The sequence below is a fragment of the Miniopterus natalensis genome, chromosome 7 (assembly GCF_054644295.1).
Source record: "Miniopterus natalensis isolate mMinNat1 chromosome 7, mMinNat1.hap1, whole genome shotgun sequence".
NCBI lineage: Eukaryota > Metazoa > Chordata > Mammalia > Chiroptera > Miniopteridae > Miniopterus > Miniopterus natalensis.
This window is the reverse complement of record NC_142087.1, coordinates 75,945,805-75,969,564: the sequence shown is the minus strand read 5'-3', so window position 1 is coordinate 75,969,564 and position 23,760 is coordinate 75,945,805. Positions and strand designations below refer to the sequence as shown.

Genomic DNA, 23,760 nt, shown 5'->3' with positions numbered 1-23,760 from the left:
TTATTTGTCATCCTAACTTTGTATTCTCACAGGTGAAATGAAACCCACGTTAACTGGCTTGTCGGAAGCACATAGTGGCAGAAGCAGGCTTCGAACCCATGCAGTCTGGCTTCGCGTCCTGACCTCATAACCACACCCCAGATTACTGCTCCGCAGTTTAATATCATAGTGGTCGAGAGCAAGGACCGGGGAGTGGGGAGATGTGCATTTCCGCTTCATCTCTACCAGTTAGTGTCCACAGGATAAAGGGGAATCGATGCAGAGATCCGGAGCGGCTCAGCAAATGAGAGAAAAACTGGGTTTTAGGAAAGAGAGGAACCAGGAAAGTGCTGGATATGTCAGCGTCAGGACCCCTGGATGGTCTCTGCAGGGTTCTGTCACTGGGGTGACTCGACGGGACTCATCTTCAGTCCATGTCTCTGTCTGCTTGAGGTTCAGGTTCCTTCCAAGATAGAATCTGATTGAACTCGTGTATGTCGTGTGCCACCCTCTTAGCCGATGGAATGAGTCAGGCACCCTGATGGACACTCCCTCTGGACCACCCCAGGAAATGAGGGTGGTCATTTGCCCCTGGAAACCTAGGGTACCATTTTTAAAAGAAAAGGAATTGGATTCCAGGCCCAGAAAACAGCACAGCAAAAGGAGGGGCAGTGCTAAAACCAGTGTGTACTGTAGTAAACTCTCAAGAAATAATTAGCTGTCATTCCTGCTGATGCTAACGAAAGCTCCAGGGTGTCGGTACAGTGACTCATTTGTCTGTGTTTCAGGAACCCTGACCCAGAATGAGATGGTTTTCAAGCGGCTCCATCTGGGCACCGTAGCCTACGGCCTGGACTCCATGGATGAAGTCCAGAGCCACATCTTCAGCATTTACACCCAGGTAACGCTTTCTCTTTCGATACCCAAACAGTTCTTTATGCTTGTGAATTCATCCATTGAGATATAGTTCATAACGCTGAATGATTCACCTCTACTGTCCAACTCCCTCTGGGGGACTGAGACTTCCATCCTGAGGGTTCACTGTGTGGAATGTCTTGCTTATTGGCGCCGGCGGGACACCCCTGGGCCCTCAGCCGCGAGGGCCTGCCAATGACTATCAGACAGTCTCGCGGTCGAGGTGTGTTCCCCCCGGTGGGAGGCACACCCTTGCCCATTTTGGTGGTATTTTTAAGAGCTCATGGTATTTGCAGAAGCCATTCCTTCTCAGGATATTTGTGTAGCTCAGCTTTTATGGTCCATTTTTGGTTTAGCGCAGATAACATTCTCTATAAAGTGTTAAAAGTCAGAAAAAGACATTTATGACCTTGAACTTTAACTCCTAACTTTTCCCCAGTGTAAGCTCATAAATTGATTTGCCCATATCCTGGCCTTGGGTTTAAAATAGCTACGAGTTACAGGGTTGGGTCATCTCTAGGTTGGTGTGAGCTCAAAATTACAGTGCTCCCCCTCTCCCTCCCCCAAGGCGTGTGTGCTTCCTTCTCTGACATCTAAAAGTCCTGCATTAAACATATGAATACTTTTGTGATGAGAGGTGTGAAGGCTTTCCTGTGGTCCCCCCCCCCCCCCCCGCTCGGCAGGTTTTATTGAGGTATAATTTACATACCATAAAATTCAGCTATGTGAAATGTACAATTCGGTGACTTTTTAGTAAATTACTGAGTTATGGAACCATCATCACAATTCAATCTTAGAATACACCCACCACCCCAGAAAGATTCCGTCGAGCCCATGATATCATTCACCTGACCTTTAGAGTTTATTACTAGGAATTTATAACAGTGCTTTGTACAGTATGGTATTTGGAACTCCTGGGTCGGATCACATGGCATGGTCAGAATCTCTAGACCCAGTTTCAATGGGTGAACCAGGTGGTTCCAAAGGATAACAGTTTGAGAACACCTACCTGAGGTTTGCCCTTGCATTTTGTTGTTGTTGGAAAGTAAATAAATACAATAGGTAAGTACAAACAAAAACATTGAAATCACCTGTATTAACCTCATTCAGATAAAACCAGTGTTAACACCTCGGTGTTTAAAATGCCAAACTATTTCTCTGCCTTTGTGTGTCTGGAGAGATGGATGCTTTGCTTCTATGTGTGTGTGTGTGTGTGTGTGTTTCTTTTTTTCTTTACAACAAGAAGGCACTGTATTTTTGTAATTATTTTTAACTAGAGTTGAACTTAAGAGTTTTGTGTAACGTTAAAAAATATGTATATATGTACATATATATATATGCCTGGACTCTCTCGCATTCTTTAGGTGTGGGAGTCCCAAGCATCTCTAGTTCTTAAAATTCTTAAAATATTTACTGGTTATTTTGAGAAGCATTTCCGGTTAAGAAGCACTGTCAGAATACACTATCCAAGTTCCTTTTTTCACTCCTGTCAATGATTCTGATCATTTTTAATGGTTTTATAACAGGTACAGAGCTAATTATGCACCTTGAGAGCCAAATGTAATGGGATGACTTCCCAAAATTGCAGTAATCAAGATAAATCATAGTAGAATGCAACATTTTAAAAACTCAAAATTCATGCAAAAACCCATGATGAACACAGTACTGAAATTTTAAAAAGACAGGATCCAACCTGTACAGTTAGGCCTCCCCCACTTCCTGGCCTGGCTTTGTAGTGTCGATGGCTTATTACCGTGGTTTCCAGTCTCAGCAGTGACATACTGGGCTGGCTAAGTCCATGTTGTGAGGGCCGTCCTGTGCATTCTGGGATTTTAGCAGCATCCTTGCCTTCTAGGGTCTGTAGCACACATTCATCCCCTCCCCTCCCCCAGTGGTGACAACCCAAAATATCTCCAGCCCGGCTGGACATGGCTCAGCGGTTGAGTGTCGACCTAGGATCCAGGCAATTGGGGTTCGATTCCGGTCAAGGCACATGCCCGGGTTGTAGGCTCGATCAGTGACTCTCTCATCATTGATGTTTCTCTCTCTCTCTCTCTCCCTCTCCTTTCCTCTCTCTGAAATCAGTAAAGATATATTTTTTAAAAAATCTCCAGATATTGCCAGATGGTGGGAAAATCAAAATCACTCAAGTTGGGAATGCCTGTTATCTGGGGTTCAATATCAAGGAGTTGAAAGTTGTCATCTTTGTCAGCTCTAAGATGTCTGCAGTTCAGTAGTGCCTGTTGTACTTATTCAGCCACTTAGCCTGTAACTCAGTTGATTCACTTGGAAGTAGCAGCCCTGGGCCTGTCTCCGTGGGGTGCCCCTTTGAGGTTAATGAGTTACCAGCTTGAGCTTTACCTGGGGAGTGAATTGGAACTATGGAAACAGGAATTCCTCCTCTCCAAGTGCAATCCATCCATACTGTCCATTAATGTTATGAAGGTCCATTAAGTGGTAGTGAAGTGTTAATCGCATTTAGAAAGAAAATTAATATTCACGGCGACTCAGTATTTAATTTTTTATTAATTTTTCCTGTTGTACAAACGAGTTCTCCCTGGGAAATGCCCGGGCCGTGGATCATTCATGAGAAGCAGGGCCTATTTTCATTGATTCTCCATGTCCCATTGGTTGGCTGGGCTGCTGTAGAATGACTCAGAAGCATTAGATGGCACGAGACACCCCACCCAAGGGCCCCAGTCACAGGCCTTTGTCTGTGGAGGTCTTGGTTCCTCTCTCAACTCCTGACCTCGTGGGGAGCTGCGTTGACCTCTTTCCTCCTTAGGCGGACCAGTGGTTTTCCCCCAGGGCACAAGGACTTGTAACCTGCCTCTGTGGATGCCACATCTGTTTTGATTTTCCCCTGGTATTTTTTAAATAAGAAGAAATGTGTGTAGGTTAAAGGGCCTATGGGGAGGAGGCTGCAGATAAACACTGTACAACGTGAAACTCTTCCATATGGCGAATGTGAGGATGTTTGAAGACGGGGCCTAATACTAACGCTGGCAGAGCCCCTGTAATTGCCAGGGCCTTAACCATAGACGTGGATTACCATTTGGTGTGCAAATGGGTCTTTTACTTGAAAATTAACAGAATTTCAGAGTCAGTGGTTACGACCCCTCCTCCCTGAAGCACCTTAGCAGGAAAGGGGATGCGTGTTAATTTAAAAGAGAAATGAACATGAAGATGTTAAACCAGTTGCCTGTTGGTTGGGGCCAGTCACCTTTATCTTCTGACTTGTTGTCAGGCGGTTCCCTGACCTGAAAGCGAGGTCCTTGCAAAAATCTGGGCTGTCTGTGTTATCCCACATTAGAAATGTTAGTGGGAGTATTTGACTTCTGTAGACACGAAGTCAGACTGCTTATAGAATCCAAAGGTTTGTGAAGGGTCCCTTCACGCGGCCTTTCCTTCAAGCCTACTGTTACTAAAACTTTCCAGCCAAAGCAATTACTTTGTCAAAGGTCTTGTTATGGCCCCTCGTGTTAAATCATAATTTGGTCCAGGTGCTGAGGAAGGTGGGCAACAATGAAGACGCGTCCATGCCTAGAACATTCGTTACAGGACTTAGGAAAGAGCGTTCTTGACTTAGTCTCTCCTAGAGAGAACCTTTTTGTAAATCTTAGGTCCTCATTTTAATGCTGGAGTTAAAGTCTCTATAATCAAAAGCGCTTGGCAAATAGTGATTCATTTAAACCGTAGTTCTGATTCATTACTCTAATTATTGTTACCATGCAGTGCCCTTTGGCCTGGAAGTGAAACTCGTGTCCTCTTGACACCAGAGGTTAACAGAGCAGGAAGCCAGAGCGGTGTGTGCCTGCATGACAAGAATAATTTAGTAATTGTCTAATTACCTGAGGACTCTAATGCCACTGCTAAAAATAGTATTAAAAAATTAAACGAAAGTCATTTTCTTGTTTTTTAAAACCCATCTGTTCTCTATTTTGGGCAACCATGTGTTCATGGGTATAAAATGCGATTCATTCTCAAAGATTGGATCGCTTCTCCTCTGTTGGGTAAAATAGGATTTTAGTGGAATGTAGCATCCAGTATGCCCACAACATCTCTAGCTCCCAGGACTCAGCTGTGGAGGCAGGAAGACTACTGCAGGTCCTTTGTCCAAAACTGTGATTTAAAATCTGGAACTGATGTTGGTCCATTTGATATTTATTTCTTCTTGGAGACGGAAAAAAATTCATGTGAAATCAGGACCCCCACCATCACCTTAAGAATAGTAAATTGTTTATTTGTTCAGCAAATACCTCCTGCTTTAGATCCTAGGGATGCAGCAGACAAGCTCTCTGTTCTCATGGTCTAACAGGAGAATCATCAGGTCAACAAGCCAAGTGTAGACAGTGAGGACAATAACCCACAGGAAAAGTGACTTCCAGTGGGGAGGGCAAGTGGGGTAATATGAATCAGGGGGCAAAGAGAAGCCTTCTTTGAGGAAGTAACATTTGAATTTAGAACTTGATGAGCAGAGTGAGCCAACCCTGCAGAGATCTGGGAAATGGAGTTCTAGGCAGAGGGCACAGCAAGTGCAAAGGCCCTGTGGCAGGAAGCAGCAGTATTCAAAGACCAGAAAAGGTCAGCGTGTCTGGAGCAGAGTGAATTAGGAGGAAGATGTTCTGAAGCGAGGTTGCAGAGATGGGTAAGGGCTGCTCAGGTGGGCCCCGTGGGCCTTGGGAGGGCATCTGAGTTTTATTGAACATTGAGCCATAAACTGTTAACAAGTCATCATTTTTTGGTGGTCTTCATTTTTTAAATTATATTTCAAAGCAATAGAGCCCCTTTTTCAAAGGAAGGCCTTCATGGCACCCGATGTATAACAAATAGGAATGGGCTGCTTGGGTGTGGAGCATGGGTTGAATCCCACCCTTCTAGCCCACTCCTCTCATTTGCAGGAAACAGGCCCAGAGAACAGATGTGACTTGCCTGAGGTCACACAGCTTTTCCCAGCCCATCCAATAGTGGAGCTCAGATTTGTCAACCTTCAATGCTCTTTTGATCATGTTGCTTGAAACCATTTTCCCTAAGACTTAGCCCACTCAGGAGGCTCAGCCGCATGTTGAAAGGTATGAACGAGGGGTGGTGAGGCTGTGTCAGCAATGGACCAGCTGCTTAGACACGGCCACTGTCTGAAGTCAGCTTAGAAAGCAAAAATTGAGCATGAATGAAATTACTTTTTAAAACATGTTTTAAAAAATTATCCTTGAAAAAGCTACCTTAAGTGCAGTGTTAGGTACCATTTTTGCGGTATGTTCATCTAGGCAAGTTTCATTCCTTCTGTTACTGTCCCTGGCCCTGCCTCAAGGTGCTTGTTACTGATGGTCACAGAGCACCAGAGTTGTCATCTCATTTTTTGAAACCAAAGAGTGTACATTTTAAACAGTGGTTCTAAACCAGGGCTGGGTTTGGTGTCCCTGGGACATTTGGCAACATCTGTCAGTACCACGAGGGGAAAGAGGTGCTTCTGGAATCTAGGAGGTAAGGCCGGAGAGGTGGCTAAACGCCCTACAAGGCACAAGATTGTCCCCACCATGGAGAATGTTTGCCCCAAATGTCAGCAGTGCCAAGGTTGAGAAACCCTGGTCTAAAGTACCAGCATCACTTGCAACATAGTGGGACCCTCACTCTGTTGGAGGCCCCCTGACACCACCCAAAGAAACACAGATTCACCTGTTAGCAGGTAGAATCACCCACATTCACTAACTTGTAATATTTTTTTCTATTTATTTTGCATGGTTGTTTTTTTTTTTGCCAAGCATAAATGATTGGATCCCCGAAAATCACATGCCATTTATTGCAGTGTCACCATAGATATCCCTTAGAGTTACGACGTTAGACCCGTAGTAGGGAAAGCAAAGCTCCGCGTGGCTGTTCTTCCACACTTTCGAGACCCTTCTGTGCCCCTAGTCATCTTCTTTGTTCATTTCCCCCCCTTGTAGCAGTCCCAGGACCCGCCTGCTCAGAAGGGCCCCACGATCACCACCAAAGTCCGGCGGACCATGAGCAGCCGCGTGCACGAAGCCGTGAAGGCCATCGCTCTCTGCCACAATGTGACTCCCGTGTACGAGTCCAACGGCGTGACTGACCAGGCCGAGGCCGAGAAGCAGTATGAAGACTCGTGCCGTGTGTACCAGGCGTCCAGCCCCGACGAGGTAAACCCCTCCCTGCCGGTCTTCCACAGGCTCCGGGTGTGGCTCCCGAGGGACCCACTTGCTAGGGCAGATGGAAGCCAGGAAGGTGCAGGGCTGTAGGCAGATACCTTTTCAAATGCATGCAGGAATTGATCTTGCCTAGAAGGAGTAGGCGACTTGCGATCTGTCCTGACTTAGGAAAGAGCACGAGGTCTTGCTTGTGATTCAGGTGGCCAGCCCATAGGGACACAAGGTCTCATTGAAACCACACCCCTTAAAAAACACACCCCTTAAAAAACACACCCAGCTTTATTAAGATGAAGCTCACATACCATAAGTTATGTATTTAACATGTAAAGGTCAGAGGATTTTCAGTATATTCACAGAGTTATACAACATTTTCATTACCCCAAAAGGAAGTACTCCATGCCCATTTCCCCTAGGCTCCCCCTGCCTCCAGCCTCTGGCAACCATTAGCCTGCTTCCTGTCTGCAGAATTGCCTTTTCTGGACATTTCATACAAATGGAAACACATTATGGGACCTTTTGTGTCTGGCTCCTCTCACTTAGCGCGTTTTTAAGATTCATTCGCTTTGTAGCGTGTGTCAGAACGTCATGGCTTTCTTTGGATGAATACTCTGTTGTATGGATAACACTACATTTTGTTTACCCATTCACTGGTTGATGGACATTTGGGCTGTATTTTGTTTGTTTGCTGTTATGGATAATGCTGTGAACATTTGTGTACAAGTTTCTGAGTGCACCTGTGTTTCATCTCTCTTGCTGTGTACCTAGGAATAGAATTGCTGGGGCACATGGTGACTATGTTTAACCATTTGAGGAACCGTCAGACTGTTTTCCAAAGTGGCTGCACCATTTTACATTCCCACCAGCAGGGTATGAGGGTTCTAGTTTCTCCACGTCTTAGCCAACACTTGTTATTGTCAGGCCTTTTAAGTCTAGCCATCCCATGGGTGTGAAGGGGAATCTCATTGTGGTTTTGAGTTGCGTTTCCCTGATGGCTTATAATCTTGGGCAGCCTGCCATGTGCTTTTTTGTGTATCTTCTTTGGAGAAATGTCCATCCATATCCTTTGCCCAGTATTAATTGTGTTATGCATCTTTTTGTTATTGAATTGTAAGAATTCCTTATACGTCCTATATAGGTCTAATCAGATATATGATTTGCAAATATTTTCTCCCATTCTGAAGGCTCTCTTTTTCTTGATGGTGTCCTTTGAAACACAAAAGTTTCTGATTTTGATGAAGTCCAATAAGCCACACATTTTTAAGTTGCTACTCGAGTATATCTAAGCATATTCTCTTGCTAAAACCAAAAGGGATTCCTGCGATTCCATGTTCAAGAGCATTACCCCTTTAATGTTTTCTATAATAGTATCCAATTGCTTTCTCTCTTAGGGTTTTGTATGATAGGAAGGTCCTCTGCGTATGTTTAGGCAGAGAACTCGCCCAGCATATAAACAGTAGTATCATAGCCTTTGTCCCCCCCCAACTGAGTGTAATTCAGACACAGGTCTGTGTTTCCCCAATCTGTTAACATTTTGGTCTTTTCTCCTCCCAGATTTTCTTACTTCTTCAAGAAAACTTTTGTCCCGATTATGGAAGCAATTTTTTTTTTTTTAGTGTAGAACATTTGGGAATTTCAGAAGACAATAAAGAAAATGGGTCAATTGCAATCTTATCTGTAAAGAACAGCAGGCAACTTTCCTGGAGCATTTGGCTCGAATCAGGTTCCATCTGAAGCATGTTCTATGTAATATCTCATTTAATCTTCCCAGCACCTGAGACACATTGCTATTGTTGCCATTTTCAGAAAAGAAAATTCCAAGATAGAGAGATTCAGCCTAAAGTCCCTTAAAATTTTTAAAAAACTTTCTTATTTCAAAATAATTTCAGACTTACAGAAAAGTTGTACGAAGAATTCCTCTTTACCCAGACTTTACTCACATTCCTCAGATGTTAATATTTTCCCACTTTTTGTTTTTCATTCTCTCTTTCATCTTTGAAGAGTAAGCTGCAGACATGATCCTCTTTTAAAAATTTCCTTTTTTCTTTTTTAAAAACTGAGGACATGGATGAGGGAATGAACATCTATGCAGTTCTATTATCTAACCCGCAGATCTTACTCAGATTTTCATCTATGGTGCTGCTAACTTACATTTTTACCCCAAAAAAGAATTTTCCCCAGGTTAGGAGCCAGTCGGGGAGCCCACACTGTGTTCAGTTGTCACGCCCTTAAGCCCTTGTCAGTCCAGGGACAGTGCCCCCGCTTCCCTTGACTTTCACGCCCTTGACACTTCCACAGAATACAGGCCAATTTCTTTGTAGAACGTCGCTCAGTTTGGGTCTGCCTGACATTTTCCTGTGGTGCAGACTCGGGCTATGCATTTTCGGTATAGTCCTCTCTGTGTGTTTTTGGGAGACCCGTGATAGTGGCGTGTCCCACTCTTGGAGATGTTAACTTTGGTCACTTGGCCAAGGTGATGCCTCCAAGGTTTCTTTGTGGTAAAGTTACCATTTTCCTTTGCTCTTTCATCTTATGACCCCAGGCCCCTAAGTGGCAGGGCCAGGGTTCGGACCTAGGGAGTTTTCAGAGCCCAAATTTAGTCCTTTAACTAAACCATTTTTTTCAGAAGCCATTAAGAACATTTTTGATAGCCTTCCAGTACCTTATGTTTTGTTGTTTTTTTTCCTTAAAAAATGGGAATTTTCATATAGGTATGGTTTTGTAGTCTTCTGTTTCACTTAATATTTTATCATGCCTGTTTCTCAGCTCTCTTGAATATTAATCAAAAAACCAGTTTTTCAGAATTACTGCATATGTATGTATCCTAATATCTTTAACTGTTCTCATATGACTGGAACTTAGGTTCTTTCTAATTCTTAGCAATGATATTTGTAAACATTTCGGCGAGCATCCTTACAGCTAATGTATCTAGAAATGGTGTGGTTGGGCTCATGAGTTCAGCAGGCATATTTGAGTGCCTACGATGGGCTAGGTGATGCCAGCGTTGGACAGGACTGCAGCCCAAGCCCCACGGAGTTGGTAGGAGACAGTTGAGCGCCTGCATCTTGGGTCCCAGCTCCACACCTGGGCCCACCCTGTGACATGGGACCCACGAGAGGGTATGGCGGGGCCCTTGGTAGGCAGTCAGTAAATCCCATGGGTCAAGTGGAATGAGTATTTTTAAGGCATGTGATATAAATTACCAGAGTGCTTCCCAGGAAAATAAAAGTAAACCATTTTACTCTTCCACCGGTGTTACAAGGACTCCCAATGATTATTTTGTTCATTTTAGGGAGGGGGCTTTCCTAGTAAACTAAGTGTTATAAAGGTCTGGACTAATTTGAGAATGTCAGTGGGCCACTGGTTCATGGTAGTTGGGGGAATAGCACAGAGAGAATCTTTTCCAGAGCTCAGAAATGAAAGGACTCTTGGATGTATCTTTCCCTCTTGTCACTTCTTTCTCCTTTTGGGGGGCAATGGAATGTGTCCCCCAGGAGACCCCTCCTTCCAGCCCGCTTGGCGTTTGTGGAGCAGCTAAGGCTCTGACGCCGGCTTCAGCTGTGACCACTGACATCTGAACCAGGCTTTTTAAGGGTGAAAGGTGTGCTCCCCCTTGGCCGAATTCTGCGAGAATTGTCTGCAGAGCAAGAGGGGCGGAGGGGGGCGAGTAGGGATGGCCGGGGCTACTGATCTGCTTGGACTTGGGCCCTAGGAACCAGTGCTGCGGGTTTGTCGTCATTTCTTCACCAGGCTTTGTCAGTTTGATCTCTGTTTTCCATTGTGGAGTGGGAGGGCGATGCCACTGAGCGGTAGACATGAGAAAGGACCCGATTCTGGTAGTTACGGACTGGGAACCAGCAGCTTATGGGTGTTTGGTGGAATCTGAACAAGTTCCAGATGTTGGGGATCTGATCAGCCCTCACTGTGCCTCCGAGCCCCTAATACACCGACTGGTGATTGAGATGCCTACGTGGGGGTCTTTAGTGCCTGTCCCACACCCCTTGGCTCCCACCAAACTTTGAGGTATTTGTTTTAGGCCTGTGCAAGGATTTTTCCATGAGGATAAACCTTCCATGGAATGCTTTCCGCTGCTTAGCTCGTTTTTCTTCTGTCCATGAATTTGTCCTGGGGTTCAGATTTCTCTTGCTTTTCTAAGATCCTGAATAATGGGAAAAAAAGAGGTATTTTCTTTTGGCCTTTTGGTGCCATCACAGAGGTATTACCTTACTGGTACCTTCCTCCCCCCCCCCCCCCCCACGTTGTTATTTCGTGTTGCACAGTTATCTTGTGTTTATGGTGGAATGTGTGAAAATATAGATAAGAAAATAAAGTAAACCATAATCCTACTAACAAAAGGTACAACCACTGCTAATATTTTACTGACCAGCTTTCTCGACCATGTCAAAAGCTGTATAAAATGTGTGTGTATATAGACACTCACGTGACAGCAGGCGAAGTCCCCTTACAGTGAAATCTTGCAGAAGGCTCTGCTGTTTCTAAATCCCTGTGGGAGTCCACGTGGACGTGGCTGCGTCTGGAATCCTCCCTTTGAAATTCTATATCAATGAAACGTTGCTGGTCCAGGCAAGGCCAGCTTATGAAATACATATAGGAGCCAGGATGCGTTGTACTTCGGAGCTGCCGGGGTAATTTCTACCAGTTGGGGTAGCGTTCGTTTCCTGTAACAGAAAGCAGGATTTCCTAAATTTGTTTCCTGTGCACGTTCTGTTTTGGACGCCTGAAGGGTCTTTATTCAGCTATTGGTTACAGCCCAAGGGGCGCCCCGTACAGTAGCTCCCAGGGGAAAGGAAAGACCTAATCTGGCTGAGAGAAGCACTCCTGAGGTGCTCGAACAGGCAGGTTTCAGCCCTGATGACATTCGTCATTTCCAGGACATTGGGGAGCCCTGGAGGGGGGCGGACAGTGGGTACAGGGGAGATTGTGGCGGTGACGCAGTGTTTAATATATGTGTTTCTTGGTGTGAGCGCTCAAGGAGGTGCTCTCTTAGAAGGAGGTAGAAGCAACCCTTTGATTCATTTATTGTCTTTTCTCTGAATCCTGTCATATTACAAAAATTTCTTAAACTTTTAAAATCACAAATACTAATGTTCTCTCTAGAAAAAGTAGACATTGTAGATTCAAAAAGAAGCTGATAAACATAACCTGTAATTCTTACCACCCAACGATAATAATTGCTATTTATGTTTTGGTGTAGATTTTCCCAGTTTTCCTAAACTTATGCATATACGTAGAAATATAATTTTATGTTTCTGTGACACATAATCGTTCTGCAGTGCAAACCACTGAACAGGGTGAGGGCGAAGTGAGTGAAGGAGCATCCGTTAGAAAGTCATGTGGTTTTCAGAGTCCTGTAGGACTTATGTGTGGGTGCATGTGTTTGTGTGCCATGTACATGTGTTTGTATCTATACATGCGTGCACATGTGTGGGTGTCAACATGTGCATGTGGTGTGTGCGTGCATGTGTGCCGTGTGAGCATGTATGTGTGTGGGGACGCACATGGGTGTTTGCACATGGGTGTGCATATATGTGAGAGTATCAGTCAAAGTTTCTTCATGTACTTGGCTATGCCTTGACTAGCTCAGTAATTTCAGAGCCACTAATTACAAATTCTCCGTCATGTACAGGATGTTCTATGTGGCTGCCCTTGCTCATGGCACAGAGTGGGAAGCCTGTCTCTCTCCCACCCGAAGACCTCCGTTCTCGAAGTCTCTGCGTAGGTCCTCCTCGCCCAAACCTCTCCCTCTGAGTCACCCACTGTTACTGATATCTGAGCACTCTTGCAGAGATAATTATTTGTATATATCAGAATCTTCCTCACCCTTTAAGGAATAGTTTAAAAATTTCAAAAGCACAATTACAAGCTGTAGATACAGTTTTGCACCTTGCTTTTGGTAACCCGTCTTTTAACACGTGTCGGTAATGGAGCACCGTTGCGTTGTGACATCAGCAGAGGGCTGAGCGTTAGTGAAACGCTGGGTTGCTTTGTGTTCTTGTAGTCGGTCGAGGGCATCAGTGAAAGTCTGCCTTTCAAGACCCTCCTTCCCACTCATTCCGTGAATGCTGAGGGCGTCGCATCGCCATTCCTCACCCTCCGAGTGCAGAGCTGGCTGTGGCGCCCTTCCAGGGCCTCACTCATGAGCTGTGATTTTAGGGAAACCTTCGCTGACCCCGCCCTCCTGAAGTTGAAGGGGGCCTGACAGCACTGAGCTCGCAGGCCTTCAGAGGAGAGAGTAAGGGCGGCTGTGGTCCTGGCAGCAGCAAGGGATGGGCCCCTGCTGCATCCCTGCTCTGCCAGCACCGGCCCCTCTACATTCCTTGCCACCCAGTTATGATTGTGCCATTTTGCCAGTGACGTCGTTGGGCAAGCCCACACGGTTGGCAAGATTATAGCCCGGCTGCTCGTGCCCAGAGGCTGGCCTCCTAGCCCTGCTTTTTCACCCGAGGACAGCGGCTCCAACGTGCTTTCTAAACGATGAAGTGCTCCAGGGAGTTAAGCGCCTGCCCCGGGGAAGTCGGGCCCACACTGGGTGAGGTTCCCGGGGGCCCGGGTAGTCTCACCTTCTCCAGCCCCTGTGTGCCCTGTTCAGAGCCAGCGTCCAGAGTCTGGGTTCTCCCAGCTCAGTGGAACTTTTTTTTTTTATCCCTTCCCTCTTTTCTCATCTTGGGAAACTTCCAAGCTTGCTGATAATAAACCTTCTTCTACCGGCCCCGGGAAGCCTACCCTCTCCTCAGTGTCCTGCCTTCACCATTCACCTCTCTAGGACCCCGCCCTTAGAAAGGAAAACCCAAAGGGCGTGCTTCTCCTCTGGTCACAGGAACCTTGAAACAGCCCCCTGGCCACTGGCCATGTGAACTGGGCATGGACTTGTGCCAGCAGGTCTCTCCCGGGAGGAGTCCACGCGTGGAAAGCGTTCGTGCGTCCATCTGAAACGCCTGGGTGCTGGGAGTGCTACAGACGGGGTGGCAGAAAGGACAGTGAAGATGCAGCCAACTCGGGAGCAGATTTTAGTTTCAGCGTGTCCGCCCGATTCTAAGAGCAATATGGCTTGTTATAGAAAAAGTATAAAATTAAGGAAAACCGGCAAAAACATTCCGATGTGTTGCTTCCGTCTCTCTTCCGTACCTGTAATTTAAATGCTCAGTGTCGTTCCGCAGATCCCCTCTTGATTTGTTCCCTTAGAAACAGATTACACGCTCCCTTTCCAGCAACCGCCTGCGACAGGGAGACTGGCAGTGGCTGCACTGCGTTCGCCGCTTGGCTCCACCACAGGTGGTTGATTCTGTCTCCCAGGCGTCATATATACCATCCTGATAGACAGCCTTCTGCGTGCAACCCCACCGCACATCCCTGGGCGTGTACGTGGAAGGCCCCAGTTGTCACATTTTGCATTTTCATAAACCTGCGGCAGAGAGTGATGAGAACCAGTGGGCACAAGTGAGCACATGGCTGTGAGGTGGGCCGGGGAATCTAAGTTTATTTGTTCCCTCCACGACCACGTGCACCTTTCAGGTGTGTGCGGGGCCCCTGCTGCCTCCTCGGGTCCCGAGCTCCCATCCCGGGCCCTTGGACGGTGACAGTATTCAGACGTGGGCACAGATGTGCGCAGAGTGTTGACGCAAAGATTTAGGAGGCCACGCTGCGATGCCCCCGGACCCGAGGGTGAGGTCAGAGCACAGAGGTGGGAACGTAAGGAGAAATTCCTCCATCGGTGCTGTTTATTAACTACCGGGGTGGAGTCTAAAAACAGAAGTGAGGGGGGCTGGGTAAGGCAAGACAGTGGTTTGGGGACACAGTAGAAAACTGTCGAAGGAGCTTTGGACTTGGCTCACCCTTGGGCCACCAAGTTCTGTCCCGTGTATTAGTGTTGGCCCAGAATGGACTTGGTGAATAGTCGTTCCTAACAGCTCAACTTCCATGTCGATGGCACCGTTCTTCCTTCTCAAATATTAATTTTTATCAGAGCTCAGTAATAGCCTGAAGTTCAGACACAGAATCAAGGAAATTGGGCTCATGGGTGACCTTTTATTCCACCATCTAATTTCTCTGAGTTTTAAACACAGCGGGCTGTTTTGTTTGTTCCATGCTGTATTTAAAAAAAAAAAAAAAAATCTGTGAGCTAGGTGGCTGCTGCCTCAGTTTACCCCTAGCCCCTGCATGGCCTGCCCACCCCTGCCGGCACTCAAACCTGCAACCACCCTGTGGCGCACCGTGGACTCTGTTTCCTAAATAGGTAAAGAGTACGCTAGGGCTGTGGGTAGATTTACAATGTGAAAGGCTGGATTAGGGTGACCTGGCTACTCTTTGTGAGCGAGAGTGTTTATCTTGTTGATGGCCACCGAAGAACCCTTTTCGTCAGATGTCAGAGTCATGCATGCTCCTTCCAGCACTACCCTGCTTTTACAGAAATTCCAGGCTCTTTCTTTAGCCCGACCCGGCGACTATCCCAGGCACACATTCCCAGGCACAAGGGGAAAATCATTGAAACCTGTCACAGGTAGTCTGTTGCTGACCCACCAGTGTTGAAAAAGACTCTTCATGGACAGCTCTGGCGTGAATTCCTCCGAAGGGCATTTTAGGGAGGAGTTTCCTGACCAGTCCACAACGCGCAGCCCAACTCATGAACTGAGATCCCTGCCCCTCCCTGCCCCCTTTTTAGTTTCTAGCATTGGATGAAGTTTGGATTTCATTCATTCATTCACTTTAATGAGAGTTCTTTTCCTGCCGCTGCTCTGACCTCCTAATACTCTGACCTGAGACTCCCTGAGACCCCAATTCTGGATGTTAAGGACAGTGAGACTCAAGACCCTGAAGTCCTTTATAATTTGATGATGTGCAATGATTCATTGAAGGGAGGCTCGGACCCACTAGAATGAGAAGTAGCCTGATTTTATGTCATCTTGTTTCATAAAGGAGTGTGGTCTGCTCACCTTACCCCTGAAGAGTTTGTCCTGCCGCAGTCGAGAAGGGTTAGTGAGCGCCCGGATTCCAAGCCTGTCCCTTCTCAGTGGGACCTCGGGGCTCTTCTGTGTTCTGTTAGAAAGTAGCTCTAAATTAAAGCTGACAGAGTTGGAGTAAGAGAGTGGAAGGTAAAAATGAAGGACCCCCCGCAGGGCTCATATCCTGTTGGAATCAGCCCCCGAGGAGCCAATGAGGTTTTGATTAGGATGAAGGACCCTTGGCGGTGAGGGGACAACAGGCTTATGTAGGTCCCTTAACTCTGCTGAGAGATTCACCGTAAAATAAAGCACTGTTAAGAGATGTTAGCGTACAGTGGCGCTTTGTGTCCTTCGTCGGGAACATTTGCCAGTGTTGATCATTTCAGATTTATAGTTCGGCTACCCCCCTGACACAGTCCTGTGGGGTCCAGGAGTGGGGGCTGGGCTGGGCCGAACGTCCCTCTGGTCCTGGAGTTAGAGATTCTTCCTCAGTGAAGTTAAGAGCAGGCTTTGGGGAATTAGTAGGTGTCCCAGTATCACAGGCTTTTCACATCTTCACAGAACAAAGAAATTAGATTGTTAAGGGGTGAAGTAACAGCAGTTTGAAAATAGTGAAAAAAATGCTTTTAGTAACAATCATGTTTGAAAACATGCAAAGAAGAATTTTTCTTTTTACATAAAATTGGTATGCAAAGGATGTAAATTTGGCTAACCTCTTTGGGGCTTGCGTATACCTAGGTGTTTGTATTGTGTTGGGATGTTTATTTACGCAACTAAAAAGAAAAGAAATGCATGTACGTGCTAAACATGCTTCAGCAGTGTGGCAACATAAAAGTATAAGCTAAAAGTATTTCTCTTCACGGGGGCCACCCCAGAAACATCTTATATACGATGGGACTACTTTATATATACAGATCTTTACTGCTTTGTTAATTTTAAACTTCGAAAGAAGATTGTTAGCAGGGAAGACGGGATATTGAAAGTCATTGAATGAAACAAGTAAACAAATGCTTTTACAGGGACTGACGCAGGCTAATAGCAAAAAGGAAGAAAACATAAGAAAACATCATTACTTGATTAGCTCTTGCTTTGGGGGTGGGGATCAGTGTGGCAGCTCCTTCCATCGGTCAGATTTGAAAGCTAGTTCCTGTTCACCCTGGTTGACTTGCTGTGACATAATTGAAACAGGGTAGAGTTTCCCATTCTTGAATAACTTCTTTCTAATGTAAATTCAGTTAATATCAGCAACAGAAACCTAATTAGATCTCTGAGCGCCTATAAACACAAAACGTTTGGAGCTGGAACAGAAATGAGAAATAATCTGCTTCAGGCCCCGAATTTCAGAGGCCCAGGGAGGTAGGTGGTGAGGTGGGTGGTGGAGCGGGGCTGGAACCCTGGGCTTGAGCTCCTGTTTGATCCTCCCACCCCTTCTGGGTGTAGCACTTCAGCCCAGGTGATGCCCAGGGGTGCCAAGTGTGGGCAGCTTGCTCATGGCTTTCACAGAGTCTCTCGGTGAAAGGAATGGGGACTCAGGGTGAACCCTGATGAAATAGAGGAGCTGTTGGCAGTGGCTGCTACCAGGTTTCCTGGAAAAGTGACCCTTTACCTGCCACCCCCTCAATGAAAAAATCACCATTACGAAACATCTCAGATATGGAGACAGTTACAGAGAGTAATATAATGCACACCACATACCCACAACCAGGCTGAAAGACAGAACTGATGTCTCCTATCCCCTTTGTCAGCTTCCCTCATTCCTCAAGTCAACATTCTCCTAAAACCCATTCCCTTTTCTTTCCCTAAAGATTGTTTGTTTAAATATAAATACTCATGTTTTTTAAAACATTTTTATTGATTGATTTTAGAGAGAGGAAGAGAGAGAGAAACATAGATTTGTTGTTCCACTTATTGATGCATCATTGGTTGATTCTTTCTGTGTCCTGACTTGGGATCAAACCCACAGACTTGGCGTATCGGATGACACTCTAACCAACTGAGCTACCCGCCCAGGGCCTAAAGATTGTTTTATAAGAGCAAAGGGGGAGGGGTACCTTTTCTTTTTCTTTGTAGGCACCATGCCCTTGAACTTGGATCGGAGTCAAACGGCAGCTTGTTTGGCATTAAACCTGGACGCCTCCTATGTTTGTTTCCTATTGCTGCTGTAGCAGATTGCTGTAAATGGAGTTTTACAACATCACAATTTACTCTGTTACAGTGCTATAGATCAGAGGTCTCGCCAAGCTGTGGTCAGGGCATCGGCAGGGCTGCGTTGCTCCTGGAGGTCCCAGGGACAGCCTGTGTCCTTTGGTGTCCAGCTCCTAGAGGCTGCTTACGTTCCTGGGTCTAGGGTCCCTTCCTCCACCTTCAAAGGCAGTGATGTCACCTGTCTCTGACTCTCCACCTGCCCTCACTTTTTTCTCTGGCCACAGCCAGGACAGTTGTCCCATTTCAAGGCCCTCAATCTTAATCACATCTGCAAAGTCCATTTTGCCCTGTAATTAAGTCACAGATTCTGGAGATTAGGACGTAGGCATATTTGGGGGCTGTTCTTCTGCCTACTGCACCTCCCATCAACTTTCTAATGGTGGCCTTGTGTCAGGGTGCACGCCTGACAAATCACATGCCTCCAGGAGAGCCAGGCCTGCCCCTGGCCTGGCCTTTGTCACTCAGTCCCCATCACCTCAGGCACCTTAGCTTCTCTGAGTCTGGGCTTCCTCATCTGTATGACTAGTGTCTCAGCCTCCACAGGACTGACATTTGGGGGATAATTTTCTGTTGTGTTTAGCAGCATCTCTGGTCTCTACCCACTATATGCCAGTAGGACACCCTCACCCAGTTGTGACAACCAAAAAATGTCCCTTGGGGGGCATAATTGACTGGTTGATAACTGCTGTAAATACCCACCTGAGTACCCGAGAGATTTTAAACAGGAGCCTGAAGGTCAAACCACCCTGCCCAGATAATTGTTTGGCTCGGTACAGATTCTTCCGGAAGTGATCTGTGGTTGTCCTAAGCACTTTTAATCGGGCGCTGTTCTGCCTGCCAGGGCTCTGGCGTTCGGCCTGCCCTGGGGCCAGGAGGAGGTGAGTAGCACCTGATCGGGGCGGCTGTGAGCGCAGTGCCCCCGCAGGCCTGGAGGAGCGGAGGCGGGCACTGCCTCAGCAGTGTCTTCCCCAGGGACACAGTGACTGCTTGCATTTCACCTGTCTGCTTCCCCTTCCACCTTTGTGTTCGTTTGGTTGACCTGTGAACCGGGCCCCTCACCCGTGTGTCTGACCTCCGACCCTGTGTACCTGTAGGTGGCCTTGGTGCAGTGGACGGAAAGTGTGGGCTTAACCCTGGTGGGCCGAGACCAGTCTTCCATGCAGCTGAGGACCCCTGGCGACCAGATCCTGAACTTCACCATCTTGCAGATCTTCCCTTTCACCTACGAAAGCAAGCGCATGGGCATCATCGTGAGGGTGAGTCCTTGTTTGTTTACGACTCAAGAGTGGTTCAGAACCCCCAAGGACTCTGCATGTCCCTGTGACGTTCTTTCTTACCCCTTTCTAACCACCTTTGTTATATCGCCTGTTGCCCAAACTAACAAGAGAATGTAATTCTCTAAGCAGAAAGAAAATTAGTTCATGTACCAGACGGAACCGGACAGCTGATGAGCTCCTGGTTAACCTAGCTCTAGAGTAAAAGGTCTAAGAATGTAGATTGGGCCCAGCCGGGTGGGGCTCAGCGGTTGAGCACTGACCTAGGATCCAGGAGATCAAGGTTCGATTCCTGGTCAGGGCACATGCCCGGGTTGAGGGCTCAATCTCCAATGACTCTCATCATTAGTGTTTCTCTCTCTCTGTCTCCTTCTACTTTCCTCTCTCTGAAATCAATAAAGATATATAAAAAAAGTAAACTAAAAAAGAATGTAGATTGGACACTTCTTGGTAAGAACACACTTCTCACTGAATGCTCTTTTGATTAATTAAATGTGTATCTTTTATTGAGGTGAAATTCACATAACACAAATGAACTATTTTAAATGTATAATTCAGTGGCATTTAGTATATTCACACCCTGTGCACACTTCTATCAAGTTTCAAAACATTTTTATTGCCCCAAAAGGAAACCGTGTACCCATTAAGCAGTCACCCCCTTTACCTTCTTTCCCTTAGTCCCTGGCAGTCACCAATCTGCTTTCTGTCTCTATGGATTTACCTCTTTTGGATATTTCACATAAATGGAATCACACAGTATGTGACTTTTTGGGTCTGGTTCCATTCACTTAGCATGTTTTCGAGGTTCATCTGTGTTGTAATAGGTATCGGTACTTCATTCCTTTTGATGGCTGAATAATATTCCACGTTGCTTATCCATTCATCCGTTCGTGGGCATTTGGGTTGTTTCCACTTTTTGGCTATCATGAATGATGCTGCCGTGGACGTGCATGTACAAAAATTTGAGCACCTCTTTTCAGTTCTTTTGGGTATAAACCTCGGGGTGGAATTGCTAGGTCAGTTACTCAATTGCTGGGTAATTCTGTCTTTTAAACTTATGAGGAGTGTCCAGACTCTTTCTACAACACTGCATGATTTCACATTCCAGCCAGTAGTATATGAAGGTTCCAATTTCTCCACATGCTCACCAACACTTGTTATTTCCCACTTTTTTTTTTTTTTTTAAATATATCTTTATTGATTTCAGAGAGAGGAAAGGAGAAGGAGAGAGAGATAGAAACATCAGTGATGAGAGAGTCATTGATCGAGCCCACAACCTGGGCATGTGCCCTGACTGGGAATCAAACCCCGATCGCCTGGATCCTAGGTTGACGCTCAACCGCTGAGCCACACCCGGCCGGGCTATTTCCCACTTTTTAAGTTATCGCCAGCCTAGTGGTTATGAAGCTGGCATTTCATTGTGGTTTTGCTTTGTGTTCCCCTAGTGCCTGATGATGTTGGACATCTTCATATGCTTATCGGCCACTTATGTATCTTCCACGGGGAAATGTCTAGCCCTTTGCTCACTTTTTAAAAATTTTTTTTAAACATGTCTTTATTGATTTCAGAGAGAGGAAGGGAAAGGGAGAGAGATAAAAACACCAATGATGAGAGTCATTGATTGGCTGCCTTTTGCAAGCCCCCGGCTGAGGATCGAGCCCGCAACCCAAGCATGTGCCCTGACCAGGAATTGAACCACGATCTCTTGGATCCTAGGTCGATGCTCAACTGCTGAGCCACGCCAGCCGGGCCCTTTGCTCACTTTTTAATTGGTTTGTCTGTCTTTTTTTGTTGTTGAGTTGTAATAGTTCTTTGTATAGTCTGATTACTAGAGCTTTATCAAACATATGCTATGCAAATATTTTCTCTCATTCTATAGATTGTCTTTTTACTTTATTGATAAAATTCCTTTGGTACACAGAAGTTACTAATTTTGATGACAAGCTGAACTTGTCAGTTTTTTCTTTTGTTGACCTTGACTAGGTGTCATTATCTAAGAGTTCATTGCTAAATGCAAGGTCATGAATTTACTCCTATATTTCCTTTCAAGGGTTTTGTAGGTTTTGCTTTTTAGGCCACTCATCCCTTTGGGGTTATTTTTTTGTATATGGTGTGAGGTAGAGGTTCATCTTCATTCTTTTGAGTGTGGGTATCCAGTTGTCCCAGCACTATTTATTGAAGAGACTATTGTTTCCACATTGAATAGCCTTGACACTCTTGTTGTAATGAAATATTTTTGATGGGTTTTCATTTGTACAATCACAAAATTACTGAAAAAAAAATACAGTGTTCACTCAGCATCATCATTTTGCCATATTTATCTCAGAATTTCTTTTTATAGTTTTGAGACTTTTGAACTACAGCATACACAGAGAAAAGCACAAACATCCTAAGTGTATACACCTCAAGTGTTTACAAAGTTAACACACCCATGTAGTAACCAGCCTCCAGAGCAAGGAACAGAAGCGCCACCATCACCACCCTTTGGCTCCCTTGTGCCTCATTTCTGGTTGCTATGCCTCTTCCCTGCAAGGGTATAACCACTGCCCCCTTTCTGTCATTGATTAATTTTACTTCTTGTTTACCTTTTCTTTATGTAAAGAAAATTGTACAGTGGATACCCTTTTGTGTTTGAATTCATTTGCTCAAATGTTTATTTCTAAGATTCACCCATAGTTTTGCATGCATTGTAGCTCAGAACGTTTTTTTTTTTAATATGTCTTTATTGATTTCAGAGAGAGGAAGGGAGAGGGGGAGAGAGATATAAATATCAATGATGAGAGAGTCACTGATCGGCCGCCTCCTGCACGGCCCCTGACTGGGGACTGAGCCCGCAACCCGGGCATGTGCCCTGACTGGGAATCGTACCTTGATCGCCTGGATCCTAGGTCGATGCTCCACCGCTGAGCCACGCCTGGCAGGGCTCAGAACATTTCTTAGAGAAATAAAGCATGCGTTCAGTTTTAGCCCTCCCTCTGCCTCTTCTAGATGTGCCTCCCCCACCAAGTTCCTCGTTCTTACGAGCTTTAAAATACGCTTATCAGCCGTGTTTGAGGATAAATAATGTGCATCATGGTGTTAACACCGCTAATTCTCTATGTAAGTGGCATTGTAGTATTGCATCATTTTTCCACTCCGTCTTTTGTTTAACATTAAATCAACTTAATGCTGAACACTTACACCCACTTCCGTAAGCGTAGCTGATTTTGGGACTGCCCGGTGAGTGTGCCTCTCTGCCTTTGGCCTTTCAGTTCTCTCTTGATAGACACTAGCTGGCTGCCTCTAGCAGGGGCACCGCCGTGCGTAGCCCTGTCTGCTCCGGGCTCTGTTGTGCGGATGTCGGTGTCTCTGTGCAGTATTCCCAGAGGGAGAGTGGCTGGGCTGTGGAATATGTACGTCTTTAACTCGGCCAGGTACTGCTCACTCTTTGTCCACAGTGCTTGTACTGACCTCAGTCCCCCCGCGTGCTCACCACCATTGGATAGTGTCAGACTTTAAAATTTCACCTATCTGGAGTGTCTGAATTAACGTCTTGTTTTCCTCCTTGCTCTTTTACTCGTAGAGACCACACTTTCCATCCTGGGCAGCCTGGTAACTACCTGGGTTGATAGGCCACTCTGTTCTTAAACTCGGCTGATCATCAGAATTTCCAAGGGAGCCTGTTGAGTGCAGATTACCTGGTTCCGTCCCAGCCCTGTTTTGGTATTGGGGTGAGGGTGGGGGCAGGGGTTCCCTCCCGTATGTTTTAAGGTTCCGCTCACTATTTGGTGTCACTAGAGAAAACTTGGCCTCAGATCGTGAGAATCTTTGGAGTAAAAGCCTTTAATCTTTTCTGGATTTTTTTAAAAAACAAATGAGGATCTCCACCACCCTATCTACGCAAGCCTGTCTTGCCTTAGGAGCCAAGTTGTCGATTCTCTTCTAGTAATTAGTAATAGTTGTAATTAGTAGGTGTAGTACTAGCAGCAGTAGTAACAGGAGCAGCAGTAGGAACAATAACAGTAACAGTAGGTAACATTTAAATAGTGTTTATTGTGTGCCATTAACTCTTCTAGATATTTGCATAAACTAATATATTTAATTCTCACCGCAGCCCAATGTGATAGGTACCATTATGATTGGCAGTTGAGAGAGGAGGAAATTGAGGTATAGAGAGGCTAAGAAATCTCCCCAAGTTTGCAGAGCAGAGCTGGAAAAAATGGTGGAGCTGGGATTTGACCCCAGGCCATCTGGTACCCAGGTCCAGGCTCTTTACCACTAGGG

The 23,760-nt window shown here is 45.8% G+C and overlaps 1 protein-coding gene across 2 annotated transcripts in view; it reads left to right on the top strand.

The window, feature by feature from the left end:
* Window positions 1-23,760, top strand: part of ATP9A (ATPase phospholipid transporting 9A) — a 115,273-nt gene that overhangs the window by 66,252 nt on the left and 25,261 nt on the right. For both annotated transcript variants that reach the window (XM_087819167.1, XM_087819168.1), the window contains exons 13-15: window positions 768-880; window positions 6,840-7,052; window positions 19,318-19,479. In XM_087819167.1, the coding sequence (XP_087675293.1) occupies window positions 768-880; window positions 6,840-7,052; window positions 19,318-19,479 (488 nt within the window). The remainder of the gene's footprint in view (window positions 1-767; window positions 881-6,839; window positions 7,053-19,317; window positions 19,480-23,760) is intronic.